At 50.1% G+C, this 17095-nt stretch overlaps 6 protein-coding genes across 6 annotated transcripts; 2 read left to right on the plus strand and 4 right to left on the minus strand.

The window, feature by feature from the left end:
* Window positions 1-595: 595 nt before the first annotated feature.
* On the minus strand, window positions 596-865 carry J7T55_011259 (uncharacterized protein; the record flags this gene model as incomplete). Its single annotated transcript, XM_053133144.1, has 1 exon — window positions 596-865. One exon carries the CDS (start codon window positions 863-865, stop codon window positions 596-598), a length of 270 nt encoding a protein of 89 aa, XP_052988931.1.
* Window positions 866-2073: 1208 nt separating this feature from the next.
* Window positions 2074-5417, minus strand: J7T55_011260 (uncharacterized protein; the record flags this gene model as incomplete). The annotated part of the gene is made up of 3 exons (XM_053133145.1): window positions 2074-3311; window positions 3417-4940; window positions 5018-5417. 3 exons carry the CDS (start codon window positions 5415-5417, stop codon window positions 2074-2076), a joined length of 3162 nt encoding a protein of 1053 aa, XP_052988932.1.
* Window positions 5418-6377: 960 nt separating this feature from the next.
* J7T55_011261 (uncharacterized protein) lies at window positions 6378-7283 on the minus strand (the record flags this gene model as incomplete). Its single annotated transcript, XM_053133146.1, has 2 exons — window positions 6378-6783; window positions 7189-7283. The coding sequence occupies 2 exons, from the start codon at window positions 7281-7283 to the stop codon at window positions 6378-6380; spliced, it is 501 nt and encodes a 166-aa protein (XP_052988933.1).
* A 2312-nt stretch (window positions 7284-9595) lies between these two features.
* On the plus strand, window positions 9596-11284 carry J7T55_011262 (uncharacterized protein; the record flags this gene model as incomplete). The annotated part of the gene is made up of 3 exons (XM_053133147.1): window positions 9596-9719; window positions 9782-10896; window positions 10961-11284. 3 exons carry the CDS (start codon window positions 9596-9598, stop codon window positions 11282-11284), a joined length of 1563 nt encoding a protein of 520 aa, XP_052988934.1.
* Window positions 11285-13008: 1724 nt separating this feature from the next.
* J7T55_011263 (uncharacterized protein) lies at window positions 13009-15094 on the plus strand (the record flags this gene model as incomplete). Its single annotated transcript, XM_053133148.1, has 4 exons — window positions 13009-13269; window positions 13335-13596; window positions 13678-14372; window positions 14429-15094. 4 exons carry the CDS (start codon window positions 13009-13011, stop codon window positions 15092-15094), a joined length of 1884 nt encoding a protein of 627 aa, XP_052988935.1.
* A 122-nt stretch (window positions 15095-15216) lies between these two features.
* On the minus strand, window positions 15217-16816 carry J7T55_011264 (uncharacterized protein; the record flags this gene model as incomplete). The annotated part of the gene is made up of 2 exons (XM_053133150.1): window positions 15217-16125; window positions 16181-16816. 2 exons carry the CDS (start codon window positions 16814-16816, stop codon window positions 15217-15219), a joined length of 1545 nt encoding a protein of 514 aa, XP_052988936.1.
* Window positions 16817-17095: the final 279 nt, after the last annotated feature.

Here is a 17095-nt window from a genome sequence, read left to right on the forward strand (position 1 = left end):
CGCTCGTACCTAGGTATTGTCCTTTACTACCGCCTCTTCATTGAACCAAAGGACTTGTGCGTCAGAAAAAAAAATTAAATTATTGTGCTTGATGAGGGGAACCGTCGGCCTCACGTATGAAAGAGAAAACTGCTTCTGGTGACTTTCAATTTTACTCAAGGTTTTCAGAATCAAGAGAATCGGGCCAGAACTGTCAGGCATGCAAAGTCAGCTCAGCTTCGTTTTGTATAGTAATTTCCACAGAAGATAACCACTTCCATTATCATGAGAGGAGACTTTGACGAGTAAATGTTGAGAAACGAAGACGTTGCCGTCTGGCTAAGGGATCATGTCATCACCGAAAGCAAGGAGAACTCCCCAATTAGTAAAGATCACTAGAAGAACCACAGTGTTGACTGCCAGAGTCTTGTATTTGTGTGTATCCTGTAATCTATCCTCCGAGTCTCATTGTGTGGAGACTTGCCACTTGTAGTGCTGCACAATATTCAAGTCGGATTCAGCGAGTGGTCGTCTGTCCTGCAGAGACCCCAATGATGGTCCTCAAGTCCGTCACCGTCATTTTGATGGAGTAAGGATCCCCCATACCGGGGCGAGCTTAGCCCCTCCTCCTCCGGCCAGAGCTGGGGGCATGAGGCTTGTCGCACAAGATGTTGTTGCCGGTGTACCTCCACCCCTTACCACCACAGGTCGTACAAAGTTCGTTGCCTTTTCCGTCGCATCTCCCGAGGCAGCACTTGACTCGAGTGTTGCCAGCCCAGGTGCAGTATCTGCATCTTCCGCCCGAGAGCTTTGGGCAGTTGGCCGTTTCTCTGATCGATCCCGCCCAGTCGCTGGAGTCGTTGCCGCAGGTCCTGCACTTGCCCATTTTGAAGGTTGGCGAAAGTGATTGATTGGTGTAGGGCTGTTAAAGTGACTGTTGTTTTAAGTACGCCGGCGTACCTGTAGAATGGAAGATGTGGAGTAAAGAAAAGAGGACTTGAGTAGAGAGAATGCTTGAATGTTGTGATGCAGGAATGAATCAAACACCTCTGAAGCTGGGCTCCCAAGTTCATTTTATAGAACACGACCTCTCAAGTTTTGGGAGATCCTCTATATCCATTCATCTCGACTGGCCTGACATGACACTATTGCAACGACCGCCGAAGGTCTGATGAGGTGTTTCGCAACGGTAGCATGCTTGAATCCGTGATGGCATCAGTTTCAGGGCAGGCCTGTCTGGTAAGCTGACTGACCGCAGCAATGCATCGAAAATTTACGAGAATAGCTGATTCTGTCATAACATCTCGTTGCGGCGAATGGTCTGGCATATTTTCGACTCACGAGCGGCCGCCTGAGAGTGTGTGGTCAAAAGGACATGCGGCCCGAAATGGTAACCGCGGAAATTCAGAAATTGCCCTTGAGGACATATTTGGGTCAATCGTAAGCACCCTAAAAGCATTACGTGCTTACGTGGGTGATAAATCCCCGATGGCCCGGAAAATTGGCCGCCTGAACGGACAGCTGAGTAACCCCTGTCTGGGGTAGTGGCCACCAGGGAGCCAGTGTTTGAACTTAAACAAGACCTAGTATGGACCGCAAAAGGCCAGTGTTCCAATTAAAATATTTTTGTCAGTCTCATTGCATCTCATCATGTCACAGTCAACTACTGTGTGGATCTGGGAATTGGCCGCTTGGAAGGCAAATGCTTACCTGCAGAGGACTCGAAACATGTACACGACGCGTAAGCAACCTTCAAACCGGCCGAATCCTCTCAGACGACCATTCGCGAAGCCGTACTCTAAATAACCAAACGCTAAACGCAATGCTAGGCTTCGTTGTTCACTGGATGTAGCCTCTTGTGAATCAATAGCGGTGATGACGAGTCAAGGCTGGAACTCTGGGGATGGGGGTCTCGACTAAAGAGTGGCACTCTCGAGAGGAAATTCAATGGTCTAGCCTGATTATTTTGCCAATTACGAAGGTACATTTTGTGACATCGTATCTATTAATAGGAGCCAAGTGTAGGTGCAAGTGTGGTTTTAAGCCTCTGTCATCGATGTTTCTGGCTTGCTGCCATGTTGCGCCAGTCAGCTATCAAGGAATGACTTTGGCGCTCCTTTCCGGATTTGAAATAGAAACATAGCGCTCTAAATCACACGTCGGCCTATCATCGGCACGCGAAATCATGTCTTTAGCTCTCAGATACCCAGCTACTTCGTCCCAACCTCTCATGGCAGCAACATCTTCTGGTGTCGACAGTTGGATACTCTGCACCTGCACTTCGAACTCTTCCGCTGAAATTGAACCTGATCGTGCAATGCACATGATCGATGTGAGAGAGCTCAATGGGCTTCCATGCTCTACGAGCAACTCCACACACTCGTACCACCCGTTGGCAGCAGCCAGATGTATCGGCCGGATCAATTCCACATCCTCCACCATATTTACAACCTGATTAAAGTCATCATAGGCCTGACTATGCTCAGCAATTGCCATCAAGCAATCATAGTGGCCAAACAGTGAGGCGTAGTGAATGGGTGTCAACCCAGCGGACTGTGTGGCACAGAGAGGACTGGCGCCAAAATCGAGAAGCGCCTTCACACAGCCCACGTAGCCTTCTCGACATGCCACGTGCAGTGGTGTGAGGCCATTTTCATCCGGATAATCGACTGTGGGTGCCCACGCCAAGGACTTGAGGACCGTGGCTACTACGGGGATGATTCTGCCGTCGCCTCCGCAAGCCGCGTGCCACAATGTCGACCGATTCATTGAGTCAATCTGGCACGCAGCTTCGGGGGCATGCTGGCAAATGTAACTGACGACCCCAAGGTTGGACATTGCCGCCGCTCTGTGGAGTACTGTTTCTCCGTTGCCGTTCTGTAGCCTGAAGAGATAACTCCACTCGTGCTTGATATCGAAATCTTCCCACGGATCTGGACCTTCTAAGGCTCGGAAAAAGTACGTCATGATAAGTTTGAACTCTTCTTCAGTGCTGTACGTTGCCGCGAAATGGAGCGCCGTATCTTGGGTCCCTTCCACGGCTCCAAGTCGTTCTCTGAACCTCGATAAGACGTCGGGAGTAAAGTCAGTCCTTCTGTCCAGATCCGAGAGCAATTCGGCGAAATTCATTCCATTGCGTAATATCGACGCGATAAGCCTTCCTGTAATCGCGCCGGCATCAAAATCGAAGCACTGACGAATCAGCCAAGAGGTAAGTGAAGGATCGCCACGAAGAGCTAAGAAGTGAACAAGTCGGTCTCCAGATATCCCAAATCGCATCAGCTTGTTGGCATTACCTGAATCCTTTGCCTGTACCGCGCTCATGCTATCACCTTTCGCAAAAACGAGTATGATTCGGCTTAAAAGGGAACTGATCTCATTCTCCGTGTTCGGTCTGTCACAATTTATCTCGTGACAGATGGATTTGCACCTCTCACCTTCACCTTGCCGTCGGTTAAGAGCCGCGGGCGAGGTATCTGTCGTGAGAATTGACTTCGATGTAGATGTACCGGACACGCTCAAGGTCGAATTCTCTGAAATCTGGGGACCTTGTGGTTCCAGAACATGATTCTTGCGCGCGCGCACCCTGATTTGTTTGTCCAAAAGGATCAGACGACCTGGGTGAGAGTTTTCTGAAACGCAAATAGGCTTGAAAAGTAATTTCAATTGTTCTTCAGTGCTAATGGAAGTTTTAGACACGTTGAGGCCTCTTAGAGATGTCAAAGCTGCGATCTTCAAATGTGGACGGGAGGGAATGGGCTCGAGCTCTACCCTTTCAAGCAAATCAAGAACGTAGGAGACGCCACCGAGTCTTTGGGTCCTACGCAGTTGAAGTAGAGCAATCGTTTTATCCCGGTATTCGTCCGCAAGTTCAGCTTTACCACCTCGAGAAGCCGAAATCCATGTTTTGTTTATGTGGTCGTAAGCCTGGCGTACCGTCCTGCCCTCTACGGGTCTGAGAATGCCAAATGCCTCGAACTGACCCGGAGCAGTTGAATGCAAAGCGACAGCGACGTCAAACAGTCCATCAGAAACACCACTTCCAGGTGGATGGGAGAATCTGAAAAGCCCTTGAATACATTGTTGTCGGGAAAGGCCGGACCTGAAAATGCCAGATTTCGAGTCCCATAGATCTCGGGGGTAGACTCCAGAAACGATAAAGCTTCCAGTACCTCTGAGAAATTTCTCTGCAACAATGAAGCTAGGGAGAGAAAGAGACTGGTCTTGCTTGACAAAGAGCGTTTTGACCTGGCCTCCTGGCCGGTCATGCGTTCTGACATACTGACTGTAATCCGTGTGGACCCTTGCGTACTGGTCTCCCCACAGCCGCCGTAGTGATATTGCTGGACTGTATTCATGAATCCACTCTCGGCCGGACTGGTCCCGTCTTTTGATGTCAGCACAGCAGTCGAGGACAGCCACGAAATCATCTGCAGACTCTCCCTTCGCGTTGGTCCCGGATCTTGAAGCTCGAAGATACAGCTGGACCATGAGCCCCCGATTGGTCATGCTCCATGGGGTGCTGCTTTCGGGTTGATACCAGTTTGGCATGGGATACATACTCGGTGAATCCTGGAAATACTCCGGAGATTCGGCTAATAGTCCCGAAGCTTCTCTGTGGTATTTTTCTCCGGGCGGCGCTGACCAGGCGAATATCGTCTGGTCATCAGTTGCTTGAAGAATCTCGATTTGAAGTCTGATAAAAGAGCGAGCCCGCCCTTCTCCGTACAATAACGGCATGTTTACACTGAAAAGTCCCATCAAACAGTACGCCATATCTTCCTGGCGCGTTGTTTTTCTCTTGGAGGCCCATCTCATTCGATTGGCAACGCTGACCTCCTGCGTGACGATGTCGCCGGATAGTACGCCGATGTCGATACCAGTTGCTTCTGCCAAAGGGCGCATTATATGGTCTTCGTTACTTTTGCCTATGAACGACCAATCCTTTGAGTAGAATGATACTGTTCGAGGGGCTATTAGCTCTTGAAGAGTCCAGCCCCGCGTAATCCAGCGACTATCCCGGATCAATTGAATCAACGAAAATCGTCGCTCGAGTTCTGAAGCTCTTCATCGCCCACTGTTGTGTCTGCTAGGTAGACATAGCATATTTCTGAATCCTGATACCATCTGTACATGGAATTGATGGCTTCCGAAAGTTCTGCACTGCTGGTTTTGTCAATGCAGCAGGTGTCGATCCAGATCCAATCATATCCCTCTGAAGCAGAGAGCTTGGCTGCGTTTAGGACTTTCTGGAGGCCTTGCTTTGCCTTGAGAAGGTTCATTCGACTAGCGGTGGACAGCATCTTGACACCGAAGCCTTGCATATCCTGCAACGTGACCTCGTCCTTACCCCAGGTGTGGGATAAGATCGCATACGGTGGTATCTCATCTTCGTTTATTGATACAACCTCAAGAGTCTTTGTGGATAGTAATCTCATGTCCACGTGCACAGAGAGTGAAAGTCTGAGAGGCTGGGTTGTCGAGTCGTGGTTGCTTTGAGGGAAGAAATGGGAGAAATGACAGTGAGAACGAAAGGCAACAAAACATGCGGGGATCAGGTTGAAAAAATGAAATCAGCATCGGATGACCTCTTACGTATACCTGCATATGCATATGCATACTTCGATTCCTACCCGTTGAGAGCGTCATCTTGGTCATAAGTGCGCAGCCTCATCCATGATTGCCACTAACCCCCAGATTTCCCGTGCTATGAACATGGATTTTGAAATATTTGATACGAGATTTTATATATAATACTTGCTCTGCTCAAATCTCATACTTCCGGTGATTTCTTCCTTTGTCACAAAAATGGGTGGCTCTTGAAAGTCTGGTACTGGTAACTTTGTAACATGAAACGCAAATTCAAGAAGCCCAAGGCTTAGAAAAAAAGACAAATTTTTGCTTATGTTACTCTTCTTGCTTTTGTCTTCAATGCCGTGACGTGATCTGTGAAGTAGCCTCAACTGGTATTTTATTTCCACGTTCTCTCATTTCCACCGTGAGCGAACTTGGAGTTGTTCATACTTTAGTGCACGTATGGACATATTCAGGCTTTATCCAAAGCGATCTCCTTGCGTCATCTAGAGATAGAGATGCGTAGCGTACGCGAACAAAAGCTTCTTTATCAGTATCATCCACTGAGTAAGAGAGCGATAGACAGAATACTTTGGGGTCGTCTACATGTTTGTTGCCATTCGTAACTGGCGACCTCTCGGCCATTTCTAGCAGGAATACCAGCGCTTTTTGGAACCGGCGTATGACTTCTACAATTTTCCGGTCAGCTTCCAGACCGACAGAAATAATCAAGCCATTTCCGTCATACCTAAAGGAAGTAGATGTCCAATAATTCAACGTTCTTTGATCGCTTTTATCAGCCGGTAGATTCCAATTCGGTTTCATTACCAGGCGTATGGGAACAACCGGATTAGGTGTGATAGGCGTGCCTTGAGTGATGCCGAAGAGGGTCTGAGCCTCCTCTTTGGTACATGTAGTCGACAAATTTGACGCGCGATGCCTTGAAAGGGCATGAAATTCACTGCCGATACTGCCGACGACGAAGTCCACGTCGACTCCTGGTTTCCGTGACTGGGAATAAAGCTGCGCCACATCAGGTCCAGCAACAGCGAGCCCGACCGTAGCCCTGCCATGTATACTTCTGCTGGGCGATAGAATGAGAGTTGCCTGGAGATGGTGGCGATGGCAGCAAGCCGCTCCTGCTCTTTGCTGAGGCTCAGGCCGGAGTAGCGGCTCACGATTTCATGCCAGAGCTCAACAGGGCACTTCCAAACTTCGTCCTTCTCACCACTGCAGATAGGGTTTGGGCCGTCATCAGAAACTTCGGGTTTGCACGGTCATTGCACAGCGTTCTTCCCTGGCACTCGCAAGCCATATCCGAGAAGTATCCTAGATCATTTCTACTTTAGTAAAGACTATCACCCTGGAAGATATCAAACGCTTATAAAAAATAATGCAGTAAATAACATCGAGCCTTCAAACGGCGTTCGGCAGAATCCATGAAACAAGAGCATGCTGATGATTAGTCATTCGTAATCATCCGGCTTTGTATCCTCAATATGTACAAAGCCTAAGTCTAGTCTGAAGAGGTGCACAATCATGTCACGCGGACGTTGTGCAACAGTTGATCCGCGCGACCGACACGGTAGGTTTCTGTACCTCCACTGCGTGCCTAGGAATATCTAATTCCCTCACCTCAAACTCCACACCCGAAGTTGCACGTGCCGTTCGGGTGCCTGCAGCCACACTTGCTTTGAAGAAGAAATTAGGATGTAAATTTGGTGTATCATTGGCTACGGGTAATGAGATCGGGGCAGACCATTCAATGGGATCAATCCGGCAGACCTGATTGAAAACGTATACAATCATGTAAGTTGTGTGTTTTGAGTGGCCTGTGTCAGCTGTTGCTAGTATGTCCTACGCCCCTGAACTGAATGTTAGAGCAGTCGAGGTACGTGGCGGTCGTTGGTCAGGTTGTCATAGACATCCAAGATCACGATTAGCCGCACAGCGGAGAGTTGTGGCTGTTATGTGCTTTGGCGGGAACGAAGAAGGATTACAATGATAGGAGGATTTCCTCCGTTCCGTGATCCGTACCAAACTTGTGTCACCAAGCTTGCTCACTATCACTGGTCACTTTGCCGCATTGTTGCAGGCGCAGAAGCTTGCGCGGGCCTGTTTTCCACCTGCTAGGATCACGGTCCGAGACGAAAACGCCTTTCACAGCTGCCACTTCCTTCAAGTTGTGTAACGAGCACATGCAGGTTCGACACATCCATCGAATTGTTGGCTCACACACCCTCACAGATAGCGCCTCTGAAAGATCCAACCCACCGCGCTTCGTTTACAATGTGTCTTGAGGTCGACGTTCCTGGTACCCAGGACGAACAGTAATATGCTCCGGACTATTTGTAGCCAACTCCAGATCACGTTCATATTGCCATGCGTACTATTTCTGAGTCCACTTAACTCGTCAGGATCAAAATCTTGGGGTTTGACCCATGGGCTGGTGTCACATATTTATTGCTTGACGGCCAAATAAAAAGATTCCAGATCATAAACCTGACTTTTCGAATCGACTCGAACGATCAGATCCCGACCGCCCGGTTCAGAACTGTAGGTCAAGCACTGCGATTCTTTGCATCCCGCGAGATGTGAAATTTGTCAGACGCCTCGTTCAAACCTCAGATGCGGCGCTTGCTCCAAGCGCACGCTTATTCCAGCCGCAGTGATTTATCCGTCATTAGTCTGGAGTTCGATGCTCGGCCGGATGGATAAAAGCCACAAATATAGCAGTTCGTGACAAGTGGATCTATGCGTGCTTATGTAGGTTAGTCTAGTCAGTACCAGCACGTCGGGTCAAGCTTTTCATGCCAAGTTTGATGGTTGAATACAAAGCCTGTCAATCTAGCAAAGTGGAGTCGCGAATCCGGGGAAATGCTTGGAAGATCGATCTTCACCAGATCTGACAGGTGGAGGTACATCAAACTACTGTCCTGGCGGCCCGTGGAAAGCCTCTACCCCAACGCGTAAAAGCTTACTCCATCGTGTGAAGTATCAACTCGCAATCAGTGCAGCCAAAGGGATTTGCTTGGCTGGTCAAAGGCCACGCAAGAACGCCAGCTCATCATAGAATTTCGGGAAAAAACATGCCACCAGACCTTTTCAGCTGCTCGAGCCTGCTGTTTTCCACACGCGCGGCCGGTCCATAGATGCTCCAAATTTCTACGGTTTTGGGATCACTGAACCTGCCAAGCGTTGCCGTAAACAGCTAGACTATGGGTAAATAATTCAGGCTGAATTCAGTCCTTGTTCTAGCCCCGGTCGGTCACTTTTGTCATCGAGGGCAGGGCGCCATCAAGTCGAGCTTGAGTGCGAGTGGGCCCACTAATGCTCCGATAATGAAATCCGGGGAAGCCAGGGATGTTTGAACGGCTCTACAGTCGCCTGCTGTTGGTGTCCCGATTCGGATGAGGCCATCCATGGAATATATACATTACCATCAAGAGTGCACAGAACTCATGAAGAGTCATTACAGACGATTGAGGACGAACTTTATTCAGTCAACACTCTGCAAGATTAGACGATCATCTCACGGCACAGTCGTCCAGCGACGCGAAATGTGCACTCACACTCGAGAGCTGACTCGAAAAACAAGGGAATTGGGGGCCGTGGGAAGGCGGGGAGAGCTTGCGAAGGAAGGCTTACCAGAAGACATGATCGCTTGACCGGACCGGCTACCGACCTTCCGCACGTTGTCTACGTGACCAGTTTCGGCCCTGTCGAGAAGGTAATCCAGCAGCTATTGGTTGCAACACTCAGCGACCCCTGCCTCGCTGCATTCTGTGCCACCACGCACATGCTTGTATTTGGCGCAAGGGGTGACCGGCGGGGTTCTGGACCTAGCTCCAGCTTGCCTCCAAAGTCAGCTTCCCGGAGAAAAGTATATAGATGCCCATCGCCTTCCTGGAGTCTCTTTCTTGATCCTCGGTTTTCAGCCTGTTTCTCTGGCCACGTCCTACACGTCGGTGGATTGTGTTTCAACATATTTGGGTCACCTATAGCGCTCTGGTCCTCACAACATTCGTCTGAGTCTCTCATCATGGGCAAGCCAACTTTCACCCTTGCGGGCCGTGAGTGGCAGAAGATCACTTGGTGGAAAACGAAGAACATGCGGTCCCTCTATCTTTTCCTCTGGGCTGCTATGTTGACTTCGGCCACCAATGGTAAGAGGCTTCGACTTCGATCACTTGTCGCCTTTCCCAAAGCTGATAATCCTTTTTTGCAGGATACGACGGTTCCCTGATCAACGGTCTCCAGAGCATGTCTCAGTGGCAGGATTATTTCCACCACCCAAGCCCTTCCATCATGGGTCTGTTGACCGCTTCGATGGCCATGGGCTCGATGTTAGCCATTCCAATTGTTCCTTACTGTGCCGACCTCCTCGGTCGACGTATGGGAGTGGTGATCGGTTGCTCCATCATGCTCGTCGGGATTGCTCTGCTCTCCATGGGTTTCCACATCGCCATGTTTATCATCGGCCGCCTTTTACTCGGTTTTGGAATCGCCATCGCTCACGGCTCGGCTCCCCTCTTGATTGCTGAGCTCGTACACCCCCAGCACCGCGCCATCTATTCGACCATTTATAATACCCTCTGGTACCTCGGGTCGCTGATTGGCGCCTGGGTATCGTTCGGAACTAACAACATCAACGGTAATTGGGCTTGGCGCGTGCCTTGCCTCCTGCAGGCGATTCCTTCACTCTTCCAGATCTTTTTCATCTGGTTTGTTCCGGAGTCCCCTCGATGGCTCATTGCCAAGGGAAAGCATGAAAAAGCCAAGTCTATACTCACCAAATACCATGCTGGAGGTAAACATGACGACGAGCTGGTCAGTGTCGAATACCATGAAATCCAGCAGACGATCTCCCTTGAACAGGAGTACGAGAAGACTTCGTGGAGTGAGCTCTGGTCTACGCCGGGAAACCGCCACCGTCTCCTCATTCTCGTCAGCTTTGGCCTATTTTCACAGTGGTCTGGCAATGCCTTGGTCTCGTACTACCTCTCCGGTGTGCTTGAGACTGTTGGTATTCACGACGACAAGACCAAGCTCGAGATCAACGGATATTTGTCCATTGTGCAGCTCGTCTCAGCTGTCGGAATTTGCTTCTTTGTTGACAAGATCGGTCGCCGCCCGCTATTCCTTACGTCCTGCGTCGGGATGTTGGTGTCCTTTATCGTCGAGACCATCGGATCTGCGCAGTACGCCAAGACGGAGAGCACTGCAGCTGGCCATGCAGTCATTGTCTTCATTTTCATCTACTTCATCTTCTACAACCTGGGCTTCTGTGGGCTACTTGTGTCATACTCTACGGAGATCCTGCCCTACAGGATTCGTGCCAAGGTATGCCCCGCCTCCCACTCATGCTTTGACAATAGGCCGGAGACAACTAACATCTCCCAACCAGGGTCTTACTGTCATGTTCCTGTTTGTCGACATCGCCCTCTGGTTCAACCAATACGTCAACCCCATTGCGCTTTCGGCCATCACTTGGAAATACTATCTTGTCTACGTCTGCTGGATCGCCTTCGAGACGTTTGTGGTCTGGAAATGGTTTATCGAGACCAAGAACACACCTCTCGAGGAAATTGCCAAGTATTTCGACGGCGACGCGGCCATCGTTGGCGGTGATGCTGCTACGGCCAAGGCCCGCCACCTCGCTGGAGACGAGGATGAAATTAGTGAGACCAAGGGCGAGCACCCTGTTGTTTCACAAACTACTCGTGTCTGAGGACTATGTGTGCTCTTTGCCTTGGGCGCAGATTCTTTGAATGTAGCTACTCTGAGGCTTTAACAGAACGTAATACTGCTGATCATGTTTTTCTATTGAGTTGGTACGTAATTACCTAGGGAAAGAATGGAGATAACGATACCCCACCATTCATGATGATTTTGGCAACACCAAGGAAGGTGTTTTTGGTCCACACATTGAATGAAAAGTAATCATAAGAATGAGAGCTTGACCGAATCTACATCAAGTCAAAGCTTCTCCATTGCAGCCTCCAGAACAGGCGCTCCGGGAGCTTTTAGTCTGCAATGTATATCCTCACCAAGATCTTGATACACAGATTGCCAACCCGTAGTATAGCCACAGTACTCCACTGTCGTAAGCCTCCGAGGACTGTTGTAAATCTCCAACTGTAAGCCCGCTTCTACGAGGGAAAGCCCAGACAGCCCGACCTAAGGTTGAAAGTGATGGACGCCACAAATTTTGCTCGAATACATGCTAACACTATGTCTACCCGTGAGACGACATATTCAAGATATTGTGAGCATCTGATGTAACTTAATTTGCATCCGCAGTGGCTTGGAGGTCAAGAAGCCAGTTTGCAGACATTTTCGCACACGGTATTTCTGAATCAGGTATTCCATGGTTCCCGACGCTGCGATCATCCAGGCTCGCAATCGAGCGACTTAATTAAGTAGAGGATATCACCGAAGTATGAAAGATACAGGACCATTTTCTACTCCAAAAGCCATTCGAAGCCGGCATGACAAGCTTGTCCAATTGTGAATGAGGCTGAAATTTTCGAGCGCCGTTGAAGGGCTTCAACTCGTTGTTTGGCAATATGAGCATATGATTTGATGTTATGCAAGCACACAGCACAACAAAATAAATGGGAATTTGAGAAAATACAACAGTCAAAGACATTGCAGTGGCTTGAATACAGAAACATCCAGTCATCCTGTCAGCAGAAGCTAGTGTGTTCGTGCAAGTCTCTTCTCCAGAGTGATACACACCTCTACCTTACAAGCACGTAGGTTTCTTGTAGTCTGACTGGTTTCCGATAACTAATCAGAATTCTGCGGAATCACTACAGAGGTATATTTGGTGAATGAGATTAAATTGTGGCCAATGAAGATATTCCTGGGCTATGTATAGGGTTCGATGTAGTAGGTGTGTTGCAACAGCAGAATGCTAGCAGGATCAGTCGCCACATTCGCATGCTGTGAGCCTGCATGACTGTAATCAGAAGCTAGGTCCTCTCGCCAGGGGTAAATTTGGGGGGAAAGTGTTTGTGACTTGTGTTTCGTGGTTTGTTGACAGGGTCCCGATTAGCCGGCATCGCATTAAATGGCTGCCTAAGCGATCAGACATCATGCCCAGGCTGGTATTGGCAAGACAGATAAGCCCAGGCAGCAATGATATGAACGGATGGCACAAGGCCAAACATGATCTCTATGGCAACATGCTTTTCAAGTGTCTTGAAATAGGCAGGAGAATGGCAGGTTTGTGTTTTGGCAAATGGCGTTTCATCATTAGTCACCGGAGACTAGGGGGTGGTGGGTCAAAAGTCACCGACGAACAACACAACACAACATTCGGATTTAAATCAGGAATCTCCTTCAATCCTTTTCGATCCGATTGTTATAAAATCGACTTTATTTGGCTTCACCAGCACCCGAAACTTCATCTGGCCCAGACATTCTTTCACGACTACAATCTCTGTCAAAATGGAGGAATTTCTCGTACAGAATGCCAAGCGGTACCAGTCCTTAGTAAAGGCATTCAGACCTGGAGCCAGCACACAAACTTCGATCGAAAGTAAATCGTCGACAAGCCCAGACATTGTTGTCAGCACAAGGATACGCCCATTGCTAGATGAAGAAGATGCTGCCGGATTCTCAGAGTCGGTGTTCCCTCGAGACGCCCAGCCTGGGGTCGTGGATGTGCATGAGCTCAGGAGAACAGTCAGAGGTTTGCCTACGTTGACGGTAAGCCTGCAGACAAGGATCACAAAAATGGGGCGGAGCAATTCTAACTGACATTTGTAATTCAGTCTTCCAACTACCAGGTGGACCGAGTGTTCGGCTCCGACGCAAAGACCGAGGATGTGTACGACGTGGTGTCCCACCTGGTTCCGTTTGCGTGTTCTGGCGGTATTGGTACCCTGTTTGCATACGGCCAGACCGGGTCCGGGAAGACATTTACTGTCAGTGGCCTTGAGAAGATGGTGGTCAAGGCCTTGATGGAAGGCGATCTTCATAAATCAAGAAAGATTTTCATCACCATTATTGAGCTGGCTGGAAACTCGTCATACGGTGGGTTTTCTTCCCACAAAAGTTGACAGTCGCATGGGACCCAGTTGTAGTCGCCCGATCTGACATTCAAATCGTCACCAGATCTGCTGAACTCACGCAAACCTATTTCCATCCTTGAGGACTCATTTGGTGTCACGCAGCTGGCCGGTGCTCAAGAATACGAAGCAAAAAGCACCAACGATGTCCTTGGTCTCATTGAGACAGCTACATCGTTCAGAAGAACCCAGTCGACACAAAAGAACGATGTTTCCTCACGCTCACACGCCATATGCCGTGTCAGAATCGAAAAGGCCGCAGATGAGACTAGCGAGGACGGCATCCTGTACCTGATTGACCTAGCGGGCTCCGAGGCAGCTCGTGACATGGCGTCCCACGGCGCTGATCGGATGAAGGAGACACGGGAGATCAACGCCAGCTTATCTGTCCTGAAAGACTGCATCCGAGGTAAAGTCGAGGCCGATGCGTTGGCGGCCGTGTCCTTGACCGCCTCCAAGTCTGAGAGGATGAAAATGAAGAAGCCGCATGTGCCATTCCGACAGAGCGCCTTGACAAAGGTCTTGAAGCACGTCTTCGATCCCGTTGGGACGCGCAATTGCAAGACTGTGGTGATTGCTTGTGTCAATCCTAGCATTGTCGATGTGGGAGCCAGCAAGAATACCCTCCGGTACGCCGAGATGTTGCGTGTCCTCGTACCAAATGCCAAGCCGGCTGCTTATAATCCTGCTGTGCCGGCGACCTGGTCGAACAAGCAGCTGAAAGAATGGGTGGACAATAATGTGAGCTTCAAATCTACTGCCTCTAATGTGTTTGGCCGCACTCTGACGAAGCACAGTCCGGATCACCGCCAATCCAGTCGTCTGTCCTGGCACCAACCGAAACGGGACCACAGCTACTTCGGCTCCCAGCCCCTGAGTTCGAAGCCCGATGTATGAAGACCCCTGGTATGAACATAGAGCAAGCGAAAGCATTCAGATCGAAGCTATGGCAGCTTCACATAGACTCTCAACGAGCCTTGCAACAGAGTGACGCACCAAGCGCTGCAGAGTCTGAGGAACCTGACACGATACTTGGTCATCTAACTATGGCAGAGAGATCTTCCAGCCGCGAGGTGGACCCCAAGCTATCAATATTGCCATTTAAGGACCGCATCAGGCCGGGAACTGTGGTCAGCTGGACTCCACCAGCCAACTTCCCATTGGGCTTACCTGGGGGGATGAATATGGTCCTAGTGTTGTGTCCAGCGGAAGCGGCAGGTGAAGCTGCCAAGACTGTGTTTGGAAGCCAGGCTAATTCGCCGGCTTCTGGTGAAGACAATGAGATGGCTACCGGTAGTGGCAAGGCGAAGCGGTATCTGTGTGCTTTGATCGTTCCAGGTCTCATGAGCGAGACCTACGAGGTCAATCTCTGGCGGCAGATTGTGGTCGATACTGAGGCGATGAACGCCGAAATCTGCCTCGAGTATGATCCTGCCACACGATACTACTACATGGCGGTCTGAAGGCGCTCTCAGACCTGCTTGGGAACAATAGAAGTACACGCCTGCTGTCCATGAATTATTTTGGTTTTCTTTCAGGTTGGCTGTTGCACATGATAGAAAGACTTAGATAAGTATCCAATGTCTCAACTACCTGGGATGATGGACTGTGGATGAGCGAAAATGTTGTCTGGGTCAAGAACCGCCTTCAAACCTTTTAGCCTCGTCACCAACTCATCACCATAATACAAACGATTCGCCTCCTCCGCCGCGAGACTTGGATCTGCGTAGTTTATATATGCCCCATACTCAACTCCTTCACCAGCCAAGACATCCGTGATGGCCCCATTGAGCCTATTCATGAAGTCGATTCCCGCGTCAGGGAATGTTTGGTCGGCTCCAACGAATCCATAATTTTGCACCGTCCACATCAGGTTCCTGTGCCCGTAAGCAGAGAAATTCGCATCTCGCGCGTTGATCTGGCTATCGCTTCCACCGTCCAGGTTGACTATGGCGAACCACGACACGGGACTAGGCGGGTTCGCCCCCTGGTTCGCGATATAGGTAAGGTAACTCGTAAGCGCCGCCTTGGAGAATCCAGGCTCTGGCACAGCCACGCTCTTGGCAAAGAAGTTGTCCCGCGCTCTGTACGGCTCGGTTGTAGACACGGCTAGACTACCGCCGTTCAATAACTCTAGGTTTGAGCGCCAGTCAAGCTCTTGCACGGTAACTGGCATTTCCGGCTGCGGTAGCCCGCGCAGAAGCTCCGGCGAGATCGTGCTGTTGAAGTCGCTTGCTGACCCGAGGTACACGCCGCGGACTTGAAAGCCGTTGGCACCCAGAGTGACCCCGAAGCTGAGATTGCGAGTTATTACGGAGGTGTTTTGAGCCACGTCTTGTAGGTGAATGAAAGATGATACTGCCGTGTCGATGCTCGTTGCAGGTGCGGCGCCGGGGAATGAAAAGCCGAAGTAGGTCGTGATAGCAGGAGCGGGCTGAGTTTGGAAATAGAGAGTCGTGACGATTCCGAAAGAGGGGCCCGCACCACGCATGACCTAGAAAGCAACATCAGCCTGGGTGTCCGCAGTATATCCAAACCCGCAAACTTACGTAGTACAGATCTGAGTTCTCGTTCTCAGAAGCATGCACAATCGAGCCGTCCGCCTTCACAACGTCCAGTCCGACGATCTGGTCTAGCCCCATGCCCCAGGCCCTCGAAGTGTACCCATATCCGCCAAGAGTGAAGTGTCCCCCTACACCAACTCCCGCACAAGTGCCGTGGGCCAGCGCTCGCCCTTTGTCGTTCAGCGCCAGAGCCATGTTTCCGAGCCTCAGTCCTCCGCCCACAGCCGCAATTCCGGTGCTTTCATCCACGCTGACGTTCTGGAAACGCTGGAGGTCAACGACCATGGAGCCATCTCGTCCACCGGAACTGGTCGAAGCGTATGAGTGGCCACCTGATTTTGCTTGGACTTTGATCCCATTCTGCGAGGCACAGACGACCGAGTCGGATATCTGCTGGGTCGTATCCGGGATGATGATGACCGCTGGTTCGTACTGCAGACGGATGTTGTAGGTCGTGGAATAATCCGGCCAGTTCGCATTGGTGGAGACCGTCAGTGGTACGGACTTGTTGGTCAGGCAGTCGAGCAGCCCGGTCTGTCGTGCAGTGAGATGGAACGTGAGTGGGACGAAGATGGCCAAGCTAGCCTTCACAAGGAGGCAGATAGCCACGATTGTACGCATTTTGGTTTTTCTTTCTTTCTACGGCGTATTCATGTTGCATGAGGAACGAGAAGGAAAAGACTAGGCAGCCGTTCGACCCTGAGAGAAGATGTAAGCCGGGAGGATCAATGTCTCGGTCTTCCTAGATTTTGTGTAACTTTGCTCTGTTGGCTATTGTGGAACATTACTGCGCCGGTCGTCCCGCAAGCCCACAGTGTGACAAGCTCGGCGATGAGCAAAAGACTTTAGCGTTGAGTAGATTGTCCTCCCTGGTTTATGCACGCGCCACTTTGACTTTGT

Source organism: Diaporthe amygdali, assembly GCF_026229845.1.
Source record: "Diaporthe amygdali strain CAA958 chromosome Unknown NODE_35_length_488319_cov_65_809586, whole genome shotgun sequence".
In the NCBI taxonomy this organism is placed as follows: Eukaryota; Fungi; Ascomycota; class Sordariomycetes; order Diaporthales; family Diaporthaceae; genus Diaporthe; species Diaporthe amygdali.